Source organism: Lygodium microphyllum, chromosome 7 (assembly GCF_053477565.2).
Source record: "Lygodium microphyllum isolate KBCC chromosome 7, Lygodium_microphyllum_v1.1.10, whole genome shotgun sequence".
NCBI lineage: Eukaryota > Viridiplantae > Streptophyta > Polypodiopsida > Schizaeales > Lygodiaceae > Lygodium > Lygodium microphyllum.
The window spans coordinates 111,131,086-111,149,863 of record NC_141141.1 but is presented as its reverse complement, the minus strand read 5'-3'; the positions used below and the strand labels follow the sequence as shown (position 1 = coordinate 111,149,863).

The 18,778-nt window shown below is 39.6% G+C and overlaps 1 protein-coding gene across 2 annotated transcripts in view; it reads left to right on the top strand.

Annotated features, from left to right (window-relative positions):
• Positions 1-18,778, top strand: part of XCT (XAP5 family protein) — a 63,764-nt gene that overhangs the window by 36,621 nt on the left and 8,365 nt on the right. For both annotated transcript variants that reach the window (XM_087682362.1, XM_087682363.1), the window contains 4 exons: positions 11,870-11,985; positions 12,070-12,148; positions 12,254-12,330; positions 12,428-12,489. In XM_087682362.1, the coding sequence (XP_087538488.1) occupies positions 11,870-11,985; positions 12,070-12,148; positions 12,254-12,330; positions 12,428-12,489 (334 nt within the window). The remainder of the gene's footprint in view (positions 1-11,869; positions 11,986-12,069; positions 12,149-12,253; positions 12,331-12,427; positions 12,490-18,778) is intronic.

Here is an 18,778-nt window from a genome sequence, read left to right as displayed (position 1 = left end):
ATTTGATAGTCAATTTTGGCGTGCTGTATTTAAGAAGTTGAATACTAAACTTAGCATGAGCACGGCGAAGCACCCGCAAACTGATGGGCAAACTGAAAGGGTTAACTAAATCCTTGAAGATATGTTGAGAGCATATATAAGTAAAAGGCAAACTAATTGGGAAGAGTATTTACCAATAGCAGAGTTTGCATATAATAGTGCCAAACACTCTTCCACTGGATATAGTCCATTTATTCCAATGTATGGGTTTCAGCCCAGAGCTCCTCATGTAGTAGGACTGCATAAGGAAAAGGTTTAGGCAGCAAAAGATTTTTTGGAGGATATGAATAGTATGTTAAAATTTGCTCAAGAAAATATTAAGAAAGCTCAAGATCGAGCTAGAGCTTATGCAAATTATCACCGAAGAGACATCTCCTTTGAAGAAGGGGAATTGGTCTATCTTAAAGTGCCTGGACAAACTAAAACCATGAAAATGGGACGATGTCCAAAGCTTTCACCCAGGTATTGTGGTCCTTTCACAATACTTAAGAGGGTTGGGGAACAGGCTTACAAGCTCCAACTATTTGTTGGTAGTAAAACACATCCAGTTTTCCATGTAAGCAAGCTAAGAAAGAAGCTGGGTGATATGGATAATCTAGTCTTAAATGATAAGATTGAGGAGCTTTTTAGTGACCAATCTATTCCACATGAACCAAAAAGAATTCTAAATGTTCGTAATACACGAACAAGGTATACTATTTATCAAGAATGTTTGGTAAAATGGAGAGATTGTTCAGAAGAAAGCTCAACATGGAAGCGAGTAAGCACCTTAAGGAAAGGGTTTCCCAATTTTGAGTTAGACCTTCCAAGTATTGTTTTCGAGGACGAAACCGATTCTTAAGGGGGAGGAAATGTTACATTAATGAATGTAACTTATGGGAAATAGCACGAGAGATGACCGTCCGGGGGACTTGGACACTTGTATGGGGTTCGGGGGGCTTAGGAAGTAAGTGGGAACAAGGCCTTAAGTAAGTGAGTTATAAATTAGTATAACTCATGAGAAATTGATGGCCGGCGGGATTTCGACATGCGCTTCTTCTTGCATCTTCCTTAGCATGGTTGGGAGGTGAATCGATGGGCTCTCGTGCTTCCCTATACTGGGCGATTGCAAAAATAGAGTTCCGCTTCCGTGACAACCGCTTTCTCACAAAGCGATAATGTATCTCTATGTGTTTCATGCGTGCATGAAACACTAGGTTTTGCACCACTGTAGAAGAGCCAAGAAAGAAACAATTTTCACTTATAGAGTGACGAGAATAAAAATCTCCAGCCCGATTGGAATCACTATAAGCATGTAATTGCAGCGGTCCTTTCTTGGTATAAAGCAATCCAAGAGTCCTAGTACCCTGCAAGTAACGAAAAACACACTTCACAGCTTGCGAATGTGACATGTGTGGGATGTGCATATATCTGCTTAGGGTTGAAACTACAAAGTGAATATCTGGCCTTGTGTTGCATAAATAAATGAGACATCCAACTGTTGGAGCATATGTATGAATGTCAAACATGTCACTGTCATCATGCGAAGACAGCTTAAGTCCAGTCTCCATTGGTGTATTTACTGGCTTGCAATCTTGGAAGCCAAAATCTCCCAGGGAGTTTACCAATATATCTAGACTGTGACAATCCAATGCCTCTAGTATCATGAATAAACTGAATGCCCAAATAGCAATGCAAAGACCCCAAATCTAACATTTTAAAAGTTTGTTGCAAAATTATTTTAAATGCTGAAATTTGATTAGCATGTGTCCCTATGAGCAAAAGGTTATCCACACAAAGACAAATGACCAGCAAAGATCCCCCCTCTTTGCATATGTAAAGAGTAGACTATGATGGGCTGTTAATGAACCCTTGGCTAAGTAGAAAGGCATCAATTTTGGCATACCAAGCTTGTGGAGCTTGCTTCAAACCATACAAAGCCTTTTTTAGTTTGCATACCAAGTGTTCGGATCCTTCAACTGCAAAACCCATGGGCTGTCGAATATGTACTTCTTCTTGAAGTTCCCCATGTAAAAATTCAGTTTTAATGGCAAATTGGTGCACAATCCAACCATAATGGGCAGCCAATGCAACCATGCACATGATAGTAGTCATATGGGATGTAGGAGCACATGTCTCCTCATAATCAATGCCTTTTTTTTGCACATAGCCTTTTGCCACAAGCCTGGCCTTGTACTTATCAATGGATCCATCCGCTTTTTTTTTCAGCTTATAAATCTATTTAGTATTGATGGCTTTCTTTCCAACATGCAATGTAACTAAATTCCATGTTTGATTCTTCATGAGAGAATCAAATTCAGCTTGCGTTGTTGCCATCCAATGCACACTTTGTTGTGCATCCTCAAAAGAATCAGGCTCATCATCATCAAGTGTGTTTGCTGCCATAACAAACTCCATAGTATTAGTATGATCATGCATATGTGCTTGTCTTTGAGTATGACCAGCAAGAGGAGCATATAAATGACTGTCTTGTATAGTCTGCAAGTATCATCTAGGTATTTGTCTAGCCTCCTCATTATGTACACGCTCTTGATGAACCTCAAGTTCAGCATCTTGCTGAATATTTAGATTAACCATGGGATGAATTTTCACATTATTTAATGGAGCAATTGACTGAACATTTTGTTCATTTAATGAAGCTCTAACTATATCACTGAAAGAAATAGACAGTAGCCCTTCAAACACATCATTTGCAGCTTGATGTGTGTCATAACCAGCAAGAGATAATTCTGATTTTTCATAAAAAATCAAATCTCTATTGACAAAAACTTTCTTGGAAACAGGATTGTATAATCTGTACCCTTTGCTTTCACTATTGTATCCCACAAATATGCACTTGACAGCCTTATTATCTAATTTTTTCTTCAATACTTTGGGAATATGAGCGACACCCAAAAGTACGAAAGTGACCAATTGAGGTGGAAAAAAGGCAGAAATGAAATCAATATGGCAATCTTCTTCTTTTTCTTTAAAAACAAATTTATGGTTGTTTCATGCATTAAAAGGCGTTATATTTTTCAATGCCTTAGTAGAGCACCTATTCAAAATGTGACAAGCACATATAATTGCTTCCATCCAAAATCCATGTGGCAATTTTTTAGCTTTAAGCATATATTTGGCCATCTCCATGAGTGGCTGATTTTTCCTTTCTGCAATCCCTTCTGTTGTGGAGTATATGCAGTAGTATACTGATGTGCAATACCTTTTTGCTTTGAAAAATTATTTAGCAAGGAAGATATGCATTTCCTCCCCTAGGTTTGAACGGAGAGTCTTAATTTGATAGCCAATTTGATTTTCCACAAGTGCAGTAAAAGCAAAAAATACATCACACACTTTTGACTTTTCCACAATGAAAAAATCTAACAAAAATGAATAAAGTCATCAATGAAGTTGACGAAATAATAACATCCACCCAATGACTTTGTTTGCATGGGTCCACATATATCTGAATGCACAATCTACAACCTGGACGTAGCTCTAAAAGCAACATCATGAGGAAAAGAAAATCAATGCATTTTTCTCAAAATGCATCTCGCATAAATGTGATTAGGTGGTCTCTCCAAGAGAGGTAAGCCTTCCAACATTTGAGTACGCTGATATAAGCATCAAGCTGCCATAGTTGACATGTCATATACGAGCATGCCACAACTCTGCCTGTGACATAATAAGAGTAATAGTAGATGCGAAGTAAGCTAACTAGTCAATTGAATGAGCATCTAACTCATAAAGTCCATGATATAATGTGCCAGTAAGTACCAAAGTTAAGGATTCCTTATCCTTGACCATGCATTTATTATCATCGAATGTGACTTGTATTCCACACTTTGCTACAAAAGAAATGGACAACAAATTGTTATTTATTCCTGGCACATATGATGCATCTTGCGAACGAAGAGTGGAGCTATCAATGGCTTTCAAGACAATCTCTCCAACACCTCTAATAAGATAATATGCATTGTTGGCACATTGCACTGATTTGCCAATAGGAGCTGCAATAACAGAGGTAAATAAATCCCTATGGGATGTAATATGCTTAGAAGCACCGCTGTCAAAGAATCAAGTGCTAGCATCCTCTGTGAGCTGAATGTTCTATTTGCCCAAGAAAAATCATAATTGCAAGTGTAAAAATAATAGTCACGGTCAATGAGGAATGATGCAAGTGAGCTGAATGCTCTATTTGCCCAAGAAAAATCATAATTGCAAGTGTAAAAACAGTAGTCATGGTCAATGACGAACGATGCGGACTTTGTAGCAATAATGGTAGTAGGTGCATTTGAGACAGACATCTTAGACTCCTTTTTCTCTTTGGCAATGCGTTTCTTGCATTTTATGATGTAATGATCTAGTTTTTTACAATAGTGGCACTTGCCTTTCTTGGCTTGTGTGCTCCCCTGCTTCTTGTTGTTCTATGAGGTTTTAGAACTTTTAGAACTTTGTGGAGCATTCCTAGACTGACTGCCCTTGCCCTTTTGTCTTGCCATAAAAGCCTGTTCAAAGGCTACAACATCCATTTTCCTATTCTTACTTATTTGCTTTTCTTCTAGCAACAAACTAACCAATTGCAGAAAGGCGAGTGGCTGTGGAGAAACTCGCATTGTGAGATTCAATGCCGTGTGAAAGGCCAAATAAAAAGGTGGCAAAGAATTCGAAGTAGTAGAGATCATTTGAGCATCAAAATAATACTTATCTACATTCATCAATTGCTGACGCAAGTCTTGAATTTTATTAAGATGATCTTGTGTAACCTGTCTTCTTCCTCGGATGGGGTGGTAAATAACTTGATTTAGCATCCACATAAATTGAAAATACACACTTTACCACTTTAGTCTTGGATATTGGACACCTTGTTGGTCCCAAAATTGACTCTCCTTGTGGTATTTCTTTATATTGTATTGCAAATGGAAGGAGTACAACTGAGATCCTTTGATCTCCTCCGCTAATCCAAGTGTCTCTTGCTGTCAAAATTGACCAGTAAGCTACCAAACCAATTTGCCCCTTGGTTTGCTTGGGGATTGGCCTTCACCTTGCGCCTTGAAAGACAAATTCAGCCCCAAATTTGATATTGGTTCGCTAGCCTCTTGAATCTCCTTGAAATTCCTTCAGTTGCTGGAATTCAAGTCCTAGGCCCTCAATTTTGAGCACGCATCTTAAGGCAGCTGTCAAAACCCTAATTTTTGCTCTAAATTAGGATTTACAGCAGAGATTGACTTAAAATCTCTTTCTTTGATGGTTCAAACTACTGGAAAATGTGGAGATAACTTGAGAGAGAGTTGGAGGATGAGTCAAAATGTTGTAGAGAGAGAAATTTTAGAGTTTCATCGGGAGAAACATTGAAAAACTGTTGTTGCCTTGCTCAAACAATCATGGAAACTGTCATCTATGGCTTAGGACCACTAGAAAGATTGCTGCCCCCTCTTGTATATTTTCATTTGCACCAACAGGATCTTGGGCTGATGTCACCTGCTCTTGGAGAGCTCCAAACTGTTGTCACATGTTATAGGACTGATCTCTGGTAGCTGCAAATCACATTAGCAGCCTCTCCTTGGTCTCTAACAGCCTCTTTCTTACTCACAATGGCTGGAATATACTCCAATAGCCCTTCAAAACGTTTTTTCCACTTGCATAAGCAAGTTTTGCCAAGTGGTAGCCTTCTAATCTCATTTTTCAGCATTATCCAGCTTATTAAATTAGTTTTTAAAATATTAATTTCTAAAATTTAATTTACTAATTATTCTAGTGGTGGGAAAATCAATTTCACCAACCAATAATTAAATTGCTAGGCCAATTTGTCTTTCAAGTATCCTTGAGCAATTATTAATTCTTAGACTGACATTAATTGATTAATTAATTAATGCCTAGTCTCCAATGTCATCACTGACATTAGTGGCCAATAAATTGGTCTAGGCCCAAATCTGATACCGAGTACTATCTAGTACCTGTGAGATAACTTCTTACAACTTTTGCCTTTGACACCCACTGCATTCTTGGGGTCCTTGGCCTGTTACCATGGAATAATTACCATGTGCATTACATGTGCTAAATAACCTTGCACATTTGATTAATACCTTAATCAAATGTTATCGGTAAGATTAAAGCATCATAAAATTTCACGTCCTTGTGATAGACCTCCACCTTGAAATCCTTGCAATCGTCCTCAATTGCACTGTATTTTGCCAAAGGAAAAGCATACTGCATTGGAATTTCCATAAGGCATCAAAGTCACAACATTGGCCACTGTTGTCCAAACTTGCTATATGCCCCAAACTTGCTGAAAATTTCCAGCCGGCATAAACATGACATAAATCTGAAATATACTCTAGAACTGTTGCTAGAAACCCATTGGATGCATCCATAACTCATGTTTCTGAACTGTTCTAACTTTAGAACCATAGTAAAGCATATTTTCAGCATAAACCATAGTTGAAACCATTAATGGCATTCAGTAACATGGAACATCATGTTGTATTGGCTCTTCCTTCAGTGGATCTTGCTGTCCTGAAGCTCTCGAAGACGATTTCCTCTTTTTGCCTTTGTTGCCCTCCTTTAAGGGTTCAAAAAATGCATAAACTAAGGATCATTTGCCAATTGCATAAGCATTTCTAGTTGCTGTCCTCAGCTGTTTTTTAAATTGGTCATCGAATTCGTCCTCCTCTTGCTAATCATCAGCTTCTAAAGGCCTAGAAGGATCCGCATTTTGGGTCAAAACCAACATTATCAACTCGCTATGCATGCCGCGTGCCTTGTCCAAGATCAAGCATTGCATTTTCCCCAACACTTTGTGAATTTTCAGATTGAGAGGCATCATCCTTGCTTGATCCCACCTCACTATCGAAAGACATTCTTAATGTAATGCTCAGTTGAATACAATTTCAGCACTAGAGCAAAGCTTTTGACCTTCAATCAGGTATCTCAGGCCCGCCAAGTTGAGGGAATTGATGGTATCCCGGCAATGGAACCATGAAACCAGCTTTCCTTCTCGGATAGGGTGGTAAATAACCTGATTTAACAGTAATTACAGCAAGCATAAAATTCACATAAACTGAAAATGCACACTTTGCCACTTTATTCTTGGACATTGGACATCCTGTTGGCCCCAAAATGGGTGCCCCTTGTGGTATTTATTTAACTTTTATTGCCTTTGACATTCCATGATTTCCTCGGGTCCTAGGCTCGTAAATTTACTCTAACCCCAATTACTTCTCATATGTGTAACATTTACTTAACCATGTGATTAAAAATTAATCCACATGTTCAGTGAGGTTTCAAAATACATGTCCTCATGACGACCTTTCTTTTTAAAATCCTTGCAATCGTCTTTGATTGCATTGCGAGATGCATCAAAAGCAAAATAATGGATTGGAATTTCCACAAGGCATCACAGATAACACAACATTGCACACCGCTGCTCAATATTCCATATGCTTGATTCCGTATCACTATTTGAAGACATTCTTGTTGTAATTCTGAGCTGAATACAATTTCAGCTCTAGAGCAAAGCTTTCGACCTTCAATCAAGTACCTCGGGCCCATCAAGTCAAGGGAATTGATGGTATCCCGGCAATGGAACCATGAAACCAGACTTCCTTCTCGGATAGGGTAGTAAATAAGTTGATTTAACTTTAATTACAGCAAGCTTAAAATTCACATAAACTGAAAATGCATACTTTACCACTTTAATCTTGGACATTGGACAACCTATTGGCCCCAAAACTGGCATCTTTAACTTTTATTGCCTTTGATATCTTGTGATTTTCTCGGGTCCCGGGCTTGTAAATTTACTCTAACCCAGTTACACCTCACATGTGCAACATTTACTTAACCATATGATTGAAAATTAATCCACATGTTAAGTGACGTTTCAAAATACATGTCCTCATGACATTCTTCAAAGCATCACCTTCTTCCATCTTCACATTTTCAAGCTTCTTCTTTAAGAAAGAAATGCGGGTATCATTTTTTCTAGCAAACATATACTCCAGTGTAAGCCATGCTAATCATGAAGTAGTAGCAGACCGAATATGCGGGATTATAGATCACTGAACTGCCAATGCAATAAGTGACAACGCTTGGGCATCCCTAGTGTCTCAAGTCTTCTATGCTACTGCTCTTTGGGGTGGTGGCTCGTCTTTGAACACGACCTCCTTGTGGAGGAGTAGCAAGAGCCATATCTCCATGATGAACTTCTTCCCCATAGACGTAATCCCAAAGATTTTTTGCAATGAGTATATTCTTCATCATGAAGGACCATAGACAATAGTTATTACCATCCGATCTATCCTCTTTAGATACGTAAGTGAAGACATCACTTTGTCCTTGATTGGCCATGATAAATGTTACTCTTCCAAAAGGCACTAGAGCAATAACCAAAGCTGGCTTAGCCTGGAAATCTGCAAATTTCCAGAAACTATAGCAAATACCAAGCTGGAATTAACTAAATTGTGTCACACTTGACCATTACTATCTCAATGTGCTGAAATTTTGACAGATTTCAGCAAGTATTACGTTGTCCATGCAAGAGTAGTGCTCAGTAGCACTAAAAACAGTAAAGCCCCAAAATTTGACATCCCAATGTGCACAATTTCAATCGATTTCAGACTAAAACTTCAGTACGTATGCTAATGTCTGCCAAACATGCTAAAGCCTCAAATCTTTGACCCAAATTCCAACAAATTTTGCAATTTTTGCACGAAAGCATCTATTGTAGCAGAAATATGCATTTCTTTGTAAAAGCCCCTTGCTATGGCTCTGATATTTTGAATAAAATGATAAGTTATACTTGTGACAGGCGAGAATGGAGCCCCTTGCTTTGGCTCTGATATTTTAAATAAAATGATAAGTTATACTTGTGATGGCCGAGAATGGAGCTGAGGACAAGCCAAGGACATAGTTGTGTTGGATGCTGAAAGTGCAAGTGGGATTGCCCAGGTTGGTGGGCGACACTATTAGTGCACATGCAAGGCTGGCGGAGTTGGACACGACCAAGCAGTAGGCTTGGTAGAGCTAGTGGCCCAGGCGGTGGGTAGACATGCAGCACAGGTGGCAGAATAGGGAGAGTTGGAGGAGTTGGTGGTGGTTGTTGGGATAGTTAGGTGGCGCAGCCTGAGTAGGCGATAGGTTGGGGGCGGTAGTGGCACTGCACGACAAGTCAAGGTAGCTGCGGTAGCTACTTGAACAAGCGGTTGGTGCTGGAGCTGGTGGAGGGACTGCTTAGCTAGGTTGGTGAGCTTGGCGTGGAGCTACTTGGTGTGAAGCTGCTTGGCGTGGGAGCTATTCGGTTGAACCTCGAGCTTTGATACCAAATGTTGAATCAGAGATGGTAGCTATTAGCTCAATACATAGAGTGTAGATAGTAAAGAGAGTGAGAGTGTGGTCACTGCACAACTTGTTAGATAGACAAAGTACAAAGTACAACCTATGGACTTTAGGATTGTGTAAGTGCCTCAAGGTGGGGTGCATTCACACACGAAAGTGTGTAATGTGTAATACGTGATTGAATTGTGTAACATAAATACACAAATGAAGAGTAACATGATTAGGGGAAAAAATCTCTCTTACAGAGAGTAAAAGGTGCCCTAGTGTTCTATTGCGGATCACCAACACTCCTATGTGAGCGTAGGTGCGAGTAAAACCCAAGAAGCATTAGCAATAAACAAGTTTATAAACGTAAGGTAAAGAAATAGAGATTTGATTGAATAAAACCTAGAACATGGCATTTGATATGTTCCATACAAGAAACTAATCCATCTAAATGAATTTAGCAAAAGGGATAAACTTCTTGACAATTTCTTAATATTTGCAGAAAGTGAAAATGTCCTCTTCAAAAGAAGGTCAAATAAACTTATTCACAAGTACAAAATGTTTAGAAATGCTTTGTAGGTTTTACCAAAACATCCATTTTACCTACTGATTTAGAAATTAACATTCATGACCCACAAATCAAAATGTATAGGCTACAACATACATATAATACATAATGTAAAGTGAAAGTAGAAACTAATGTTCATGAGTGAAAACCTTGTGAGGAGGCATTTTTGCTTGAGGTGAGAGGCCCAAGGTAGAGGGGAAGATGGAGGAGTGTGTGGAAAAGGTGGAGGACGAGATGAGGTGGAGATGGAAGATGAGGTGGAGTGGGAAGAGATGGAGGAGGAGGAGGAGACACACAAGGAGGATGAGGATGGGGTGTACAAGGAAGAGGACATAGAAAAAATGTAGATTGTGATAGAAAAACAACCTCTATGTTCTTTTAATACAAAAAACTCTTCAAAAAACTTTTTCGGTTTGTGAGCTTGTTTTGTGAAATGAAACAAAGTATGAAAAGATAGAGGAGGTGATTGGGTAAGCAAGGAGGGTGGAAAAAATGCTAATTGTAGACAAAAAACAATCATCATGTTCTTTTTAAATAAAGGAAAATCTTTTTTTTTTTGAAAAATTTTAAAAGTTTCACGACCCTTTTTTGTAAAATGAAACAAAACCTTTTGCCTGTTTTGAGATTTTGTCTTTCGCCTAGACGAAACACGTTTTTTGGTTACTATGGTTTCTACACAACAATCAACCAACTACATAAATTTTGTATGTAGAAGAGCAACAATGAGGAGAGAGAGCACTAAGTGAAAGAGACTTGTGATGCACTTGGCAAAGCAGCTCTAATGCCAATTTGAGGTAGAGAGAGGGGAAACAATGAGAAGAAGAGATTTGAAAATTGAGAGAGAGTGATTGAGAGAGCTCAAAGAGCAAGCACATTGTTTGCATGCAAGTGTGCCTTGGCCCTTCACTAGTGTAGAGTAGAATGAAAGGCACAAACCGTAAGGCATATAACTCCACCCAAAGTAGGTGTTCACATGGGGAAAACTTGTGTCCTAAGCAAGAGGGTAAAAATTGCTTGGTGATAGGGTGTATAACAACACAATACAAAAAGAATTTGTATCCTTTTTATTTATTCACATTATCAATAATGTATTGCATTTATCGATTGGTAACTTGTGATCGGAGCGCAAGTATATCAAGGTAAGTCTTGCATAGCAAGATGGCATGATCACGGAAAGTTTGTACAATATGCATATGTAGGCTGAAAGTTTAGAATGCAAATATCTTTGCATAGAAGACTTATATGAGGATTCCAACACTATTTTTGTAATGTACATATAAATAGCTTTCAGATGATACCCATGTTGGGAGGTTCCTAAATTTTAGGAGCTTTAATGGCATGGACACGAGTGTTAAAACAATTACACCATGTACACAAAGACATTGAACCAAGGGTGCCATGAAGGAATGCCTAGTGTCTTGCCATGATTGCAAAGGCAATAGGCTAAATATGTACATACTAGCTACATTAGAAAACTAGCTAGCTACTAGCTTAGATGGTTGATTGATTGCTGGTTAGCTAGCTAGCTATATTGTAATCCAGTTGTGGCGCGTAGGGCTTGTCTCAGGAGAGTTCATGGGCATGCATGTTTTTGAACCCAAACTGTCTAGCACCACAGTGGATACAGAGCAGCTAGCCACTGCTTACAATCTTCTGAGGAGTAAAATTAAAGATGATATTCTGTTTGTCGTTTTGCATGTAATGTGTCTTTCCGCATGACCCCAGTTCTTGCTTTGTTTTATTGTTCTCATTGTTATGGTTGTTTTGTTTTTGGATTTTTTCCCTGGCTCAATAGTTCATACAAAAGTGAAACATAGTGGAATATCACTACAATCTGCATCATGATCCATGAATTCATGTATTAAACCTGTCACGGAAGTGAGGAGTTTGCCATAAAATAGGATGCTGAAGCTCGAGCAAACAGTCAGGTTACTTTTGTTTCTTATGTTTCTATGAAATCTGCAGGGAAGAGGAACTCCAGCTTCTAAAGAGAAAGAAGAGGAGGGCGAAAGCTCCCTCTCGTCTGTCTTTTCTTGAGGAGGTGGATGGAGAAACTGATGATGAAGAAAATGGTTTTATTGGTTTGTCACTATGCCTTTCTTTGAGCTTAATACATTGAATTGCTTTACATGTTTGGATTTGAGCTGGCTGATGTTATTTTACAGAATCTGAGGAGCCTAAAAGAGGAAAGCTTGGAAAGTTTGGCAAAGATCCAGCTGTTGAAACCAGTTTCTTGCCAGATAGGTAGACATTCTTCTTTCATGACATTTGCATCCACTGTTCACATATTATTCTTTACCAAAAGTCTGAGATTGTTGCTTTCTATGGAAATGGAGAATGATCCTTCAGGGAGCGTGAAGCGGAGGAGCAAGCTGAACGTGAAAGGTTGAGGAAGCAATGGCAGAAAGAGCAAGAACGAATCAAAAGTACAATGGACCTATCTTATCTTACATAACATTCTTATGTTTCCAGTTATTTCCAGAAGCTATTGTGTCACTGGTAATGTAGTGGCCTTCTGTGCAGATGAACCTCTGGAAATAACATACAGCTATTGGGATGGAGCTGGTCATCGACGTGTAATTCAGGTAAATCTTCAGTTCTCTGTTTGATTCCTTGACATGCAATCGGAGACATTGCATCATAGGCTTAACATATCTGCTTTTTTTTTTTTTTTGTTTAGCTAACAGTACCACGTCTCTAAGGATAGGTCAATAGGATGCTTATAATTTTTCAGGATGATGGCAGACATAGGATTGTGTTGCATGATGTATATTACTTCATCTTGTTTAAGAGGTTACACAGCATGCTCTAGATTCTAGATGATATTCATGGATTGTGCTGTTAGTGGCATTGTATGTTTGGTGAAAAGTTTTAGTGTGACACAAAGTTAAACGGAGAGCCTAACTTACCCATTGGTATGCATGCTACTATGTATTGTAAAAACACATTCATGGTCAAATGATTAATTACTAGCTTCACAAGTCTCCATTTGTTCTTATCACCATCTGTCCGGTCATACAGTTGTTACAAGACCTAACTGATAATAAGAAAGATAATCATGAGACCTCCTGCCCTCATACATGAGCAACCGTTTCATATATTCAAGGAAGAGAGGAACTCAGGAAGTTGGTAGCCAGTAGCAGTAAGGGGTAGTGGTGTGATGGACTCAGTTTCTTTTTTGGAGGCTACTCAGCAAACTAATCCAGCTTTCAGGAAACTCTTTTGTGACCCAACAGCTCTGCAGAAGGAACACAGTAGAATTAGCCACTTGTATGCATGTAAGTGTCTGGGTATAACCTATTGTTTCCAAATCCCTCCACAGTATGCAGTAAAGTCTATATATCCTCCATATTTGAAGACAGCATGCCAGTACAAATATGTGAAACCCACATTGTAGATAATGCATTTTCACCTCAGGCCCAGCTAAATTGGTAGCTGAACAGGGTGATAAGCTGAATGCTTTTTACTCGCAACAAAACACCCTACCAGAGTGTCAGACCGTATACTGATGAATGGACATCCTACTCTTTCCAACAACCTTAAGAGAACCCTAAAATGAGCAGTAGAAGCATAGTTTTTCCATGTCGGTTGGGAAAAACATCATATTTCTGAAAACGTATGGAAAAAAGACTTGCTATGAAATGACATACTTGACCAAAAATTCAAAGTCTCACCTGGCCCAAACAGTTTTTACTTCATATGTTTTGCACCTAGCCTGTGCATCCTTTCCAAGGCCTATAGTCCTGAAAACTCGTCTCTTCAGTCTTATGGATCTATGATACTCGACGTACTTTGAAACTAATTGATCATGAAAATCTTTCAAATGCATTGTTTATCTATTTATTGTCTAAGAGGCATTTTCAGAAGGCTTAAATAGTAGAACTTGTTAAATCTATTTACATTTTTCTTGTTCCTTGAAAGTATGAAAGAGTCTATGGTCAGATATGGCTCAACCGAAAGCAACCAACCATACTCTTTTCCACGTAATTCTATAACGTATGCGACAATGTATGAAAAGAACTATGACTAGAACCAAGAACCTTAAAAGTAACTGCAACTACCTTTGTCAAAAGCTTGCCCCAGCTCCTCTTTCCTTGCCGATCCATACCTGCCATCATCAGAGGTATACCATATTAGCAGGCAGCCCTAAACAACTTGCTGTGGAGCTTATGGTTGCCTGCACTGTTGCCATGATTTGATTAGCTGAACTATTATTCATGAGTTTCTTTTATTGGGAAATTGGGATGGTGTTACTCTGCTTTGAATGGGTCACCTTACACGTGTAACTTGCTTTGGACCCCAAATCCGATGCTTGTTAGCTTGTTGTCCTCTATGAGCTGCAAAGTGCAGGCTTGCTTGACATCAATGGCACTCTACCTTTGTTGGACCACGGAATGGAAAGGATAGCTTTTTAACGTTTCTTTCATATAATCAAACACTAGTGGTACTCTGCCAAAAGCTTTGCCAAACACAACACCCCTTTAGTTGTCACAAGTGACCCCCAAATTGACCAGCTGGATGGACTGGATAGCTTTGCATGATTCTTCCATGCAAGCAAACCACTCGTCTATGAAAAGCTTTGGCAAACTTAACACACAGTGGTACAATGCTTTGCTGCCTTAGCCCCTTAAGCTTTCACAAATGAGGATGGTCCGTTCTGGCATGACCATGGTATAGGAAACCTACGTGCCTCTGTACTCCTTGCTGAGGCAGTCATCGATGACACTGCAAACCAGGAGTGTGTTGTACTTGAATCTATCCTAATTGGAGCAGCCAGTCAACAGTAGCAACTTGGCATGGAATCAGCATGTAGGGAACTGACCAGCAGTGTAGGAAAAACACAGGCTATGTCGAGCTATGGGATGAGATTTGAGTGGCAACTGTGTTTGATGACGTTAGCAGCAGCATGGGCTTTGGGGACTGGACAGCAGAATTTAGGAGGTGGTGTTTGCGTCAGAGATGTTCTATAAGAAAAGTGTGGAGCAATAGAAGCAAAGAGACGGTGTTGATAGAAATTGCTTTGAACACAAAGAACAACAAAAAAACAAGAACTTAGATTAAGTGGAACCCATATGCTCAAGAGTAGTATAGTGGTATGGACAGTGGGCAGCCAACAAAGTATCGCAGTCTTCCTTTCTCCAATAGGAAGTAGGCGTGTTGATATAGGGACTGTCTAAATACTAAGAAATAAATACAACATTTATGACCAGTTGGCCAGCCTTTAATGTGGCTAAAAATACCAGTCAACCCCATTTAATGCACTGGACTTGGAATCAAATGCTCAGTCTGGGGGTTCCGCTGCTGAAGATGAACATTCTAGCACCTAGGATATGCACTTTGCTAAAACCCTCTCTTAGATCATGGGTGATCAATACAGTAAGATATACAATTTTTAAGGACTTATAATAGTAAATACAACAATTGATAATTAGATGGGACCATGGATAACCTAGTGGGTGATCAAGCCACCACCAAGGTGCTGCAATGGTAGCAACGACTTTTCTTCTTCTTCTTCTTCTTCTACTACTGCTACTACTGCTGCTACTGCTACTTCTACTGCTATTGCTACTGCTACTACTAATTGTGACCCCTCTTTGAAGCAACAAAACCATTGCGCTTGCCACTAAACCAAGATGGTAACCTCCTGTGTAAATGCAAAGGAATCTATGTTAGCAGTTCAGACAGCTCATTGTGAGTTTGACCTATGGGTATGGCTAGGTTATTTAGGCATTTTATTGGGGCATTTATGATACTTATTTGGGGCATTTGATGTTGGTCGATCTGCTCGTATTTTGGCATTATTTTGTCCCTCATGTATCATGCTTTCTCCTCATTCAGTCACAACATCGCCTACATGTTTTGTGGAGAGAGGGAGCCCGTGCTAGTGCATGCGAGCTAGTGACTCATTGTTGTATGCATCATTCTCGTGTTTGGTATATGGATTCCATTTTCTAAGCATTCTTCTAAGTTCTCTTCTTTGCAATGTTCTTTTGTGTTTTGCTTTTCTGTCCTTGTGTTTAGCAGTTCGTTACAGCATTTGTTTATTCTTCCATTGTTGGGCGACTAGAGTTAGGGCAGCTTCCAGCAATCCAAATTTGCATTTTGCTGATTCACTCCTCCTACAGGCTGTGTTTACTACATTTATTGTCCATGTTGCCTACTCTTTCGATTTTTTGATCATCTTCTAGCTGGTGATTGCAAGTAATGCATCTTCTCACTGTGTTTTGATTTGCAGCTCCTGTGTGTGTATAGCTTCTTGGGCTCTTGAACGTTGGGCAATAAAATTTTCAGCTTCTGTCTGATTTCTTTTTTTTGATTCTTCTTGGTTTTTTGTAGATTTTGTGCTCTGGTATTGCGTGTGAACTCTGTGTTGTGTAATCTGTGCTGTTGGTTGGCTATACTCTCTCTCTCCTTCTCTTCTTTCCTTTATTTTCTATTCCTATCCTCTCTAGATGGCTCCCCCCTATTGTTCCATTGATGACAAATTACATGGCCCTGATTATCTCACATAGAGTGTTGTTATGAAAGCTTGGTTTGTGCAAAAGCGGTTATGGTATGTTGTATTTGGAGCTTGTGAGCATCCTAATCCTCTTCCAACTGATTTTGATGAGGACAACTATGGAGAGATTGTGCTCACATGGGATATTGGTGCATATTTTGCTCTTCTTCATTGCATCTCCAAAGAAGTTATTCTGATAGTCACAGCTTGTAGAGCTTCTCCCGTGATTTGGGCAAAGCTTTATATGTTGTACGAGGCTCCTTTGCCTATGCGTGCCATCACTTTTTATGGGTGCTCCAACAGATGAAGTTCGAGGCAAAGGATACGATTCAATCTTTTTACTTCACGTCACACATGTACAAGACTTGCTTTGACACATGTAGTTTGCCTTTCCAGAGGCTCATCTTGTGGGAACTATGCTCTACAAGCTTCCTTTGGAGTTTGATGAATTGACCAATGCTTTGCGGGCTTAGACATCATTGACACTTGTCAATTTTCTGTAGATGTCCTCAATATTGCTTGAGCATGAGATCTTTCCGTTCACAAGGGAGGCTTCCATCACAATCTGGTGGGTTCCACTGAGTCCTTTACAACTTCAGAGAGGGATAACAAGAAGAATAAGTTGAAGGCCCAATATTATCACTGTGGTAAGAAGGGACATTTGCATAAGGATTGCAAAGAGTTAGCGGCTTTGAGGAAGAAGGAGAAGTAAGATTTGGACTTCTTCGTCGAGTCATCCTCTTCCTTAGACTTCGACTTGAATCCTCTGGCCAAGGCCACGGCCAAGGTGCTGACAAGATCATCTTATTTGGATCGCAAGAAGGGCTTGGTAGTCCTCCCTTTTACTTTCTAGTGCATGTGATGTGGTCATCCCTCACGACTCTCCAGTGTCAGAGAGGGAGTGTGAGAGGATGGTGAGATGGGGTGGGTGAGCCTCATCTATATGGGTATACATATGTACAGATTTCTAAGAGACAAATCCTTGACGCATCGATTGAAGTTTGAAAGGTTTAAATTTTGGAGTTGAGATTGACATCTAGGTTCATGATGGGTTGTTACTCGACAGAGAGCGGGATTGGCTCCTAGTCCGAGTTCACATGAGGGGATACTTTGGCAGTCTTGACCAAAGGCGGGAAATCCATGGTCACGTATGTTTAGAGGCATTTTTGATAGGATGGTCTTGTATATTAATGTGAGACATTGTTGATAGACAGAGATCTATTATGACTCTTTTCTCTTTTTCAGGTGCTGGTATGATCGACATTGATATTGTTGAGCTCTGAGGGCGCGAGGATCGAGGCACGCAATGCTTTCTCACAGCAAAGAGATAGAGAGAGAGAGTGTAGAGTAGAGAGTGAGAGTGAGTACGACTTGTGGGTACAATGACAAGTGTACCTCTTTAGGTTTTTAGATATATATATATATATATATATATATATATATATATATATATATATGAAAGTACAAGTTTGCTAAGGGTGTGTTCACACCTGAGCATATATAAAAGGCATGAGGGCCCTTTATTCCCAACAACCTCCCACCTAAAGGCAATGTGCCTTAAGAGGAGAAAAGAATCAGCTAAGTCTAGGTATGTACAAAGCTGAAATACATATATCTATCCAACTCCCATCATGTGTCGGCAATGAGCAAACCGCTCTACTGGAAGACCCTTCGTGAGAAGGTCTGCAGGATCATCATCTGTATGTACTTTGACAAGCTCAATGCTCTTGCTATCAAGTACATCTCTAATAAAGTGATACTTCACTTGTATGTGCTTTGTCTTTGCATGAAAGACGGGATTCCGTGCTAGCATGATAGCACTCTGACTATCACAATGGAGAATAGGTAACTCTGTAATGCCAAGCTCTCCCACCAGACTTGAAAGCCATAAAGCCTCCTTGCATGCCGCAGTGGCAGCCATATACTCTGCCTCTGTACTAGACAATGCAACAGACTTTTATAGCCTGGAGATCCAAGAGACTGCTCCTTCTGTGAAAGTAAACACATACCTAGAAGTGGACTTTCTGCAGTTTGCATGACCAGCATAGTTTGCATCAGTAAAGCCAACGACAGCTGTCTCCTACTTTCCAAAGCAGATGCACAAATCCTTTGTGCCTTTGAGGTATCTCATAATACTTTTCACTGCATCCCAATGCTTTTTACCAGGGTTTGCCATGTATCTGCTAACCACTCCCACTGCAAAGGCAATGTCAGGACGTGTAGCAACCATAGTATACATTAAGCTGCCAACAGCTGAAGCATATGGTATCTTGGTCATTTCAGCCTTCTCATCATCAGATATAGGGCTGTCTTGTGCACTGAGTTTCACATATGGAGGCAATGGAACCCCAATTGTTTTCCCCCCCTCCATATTG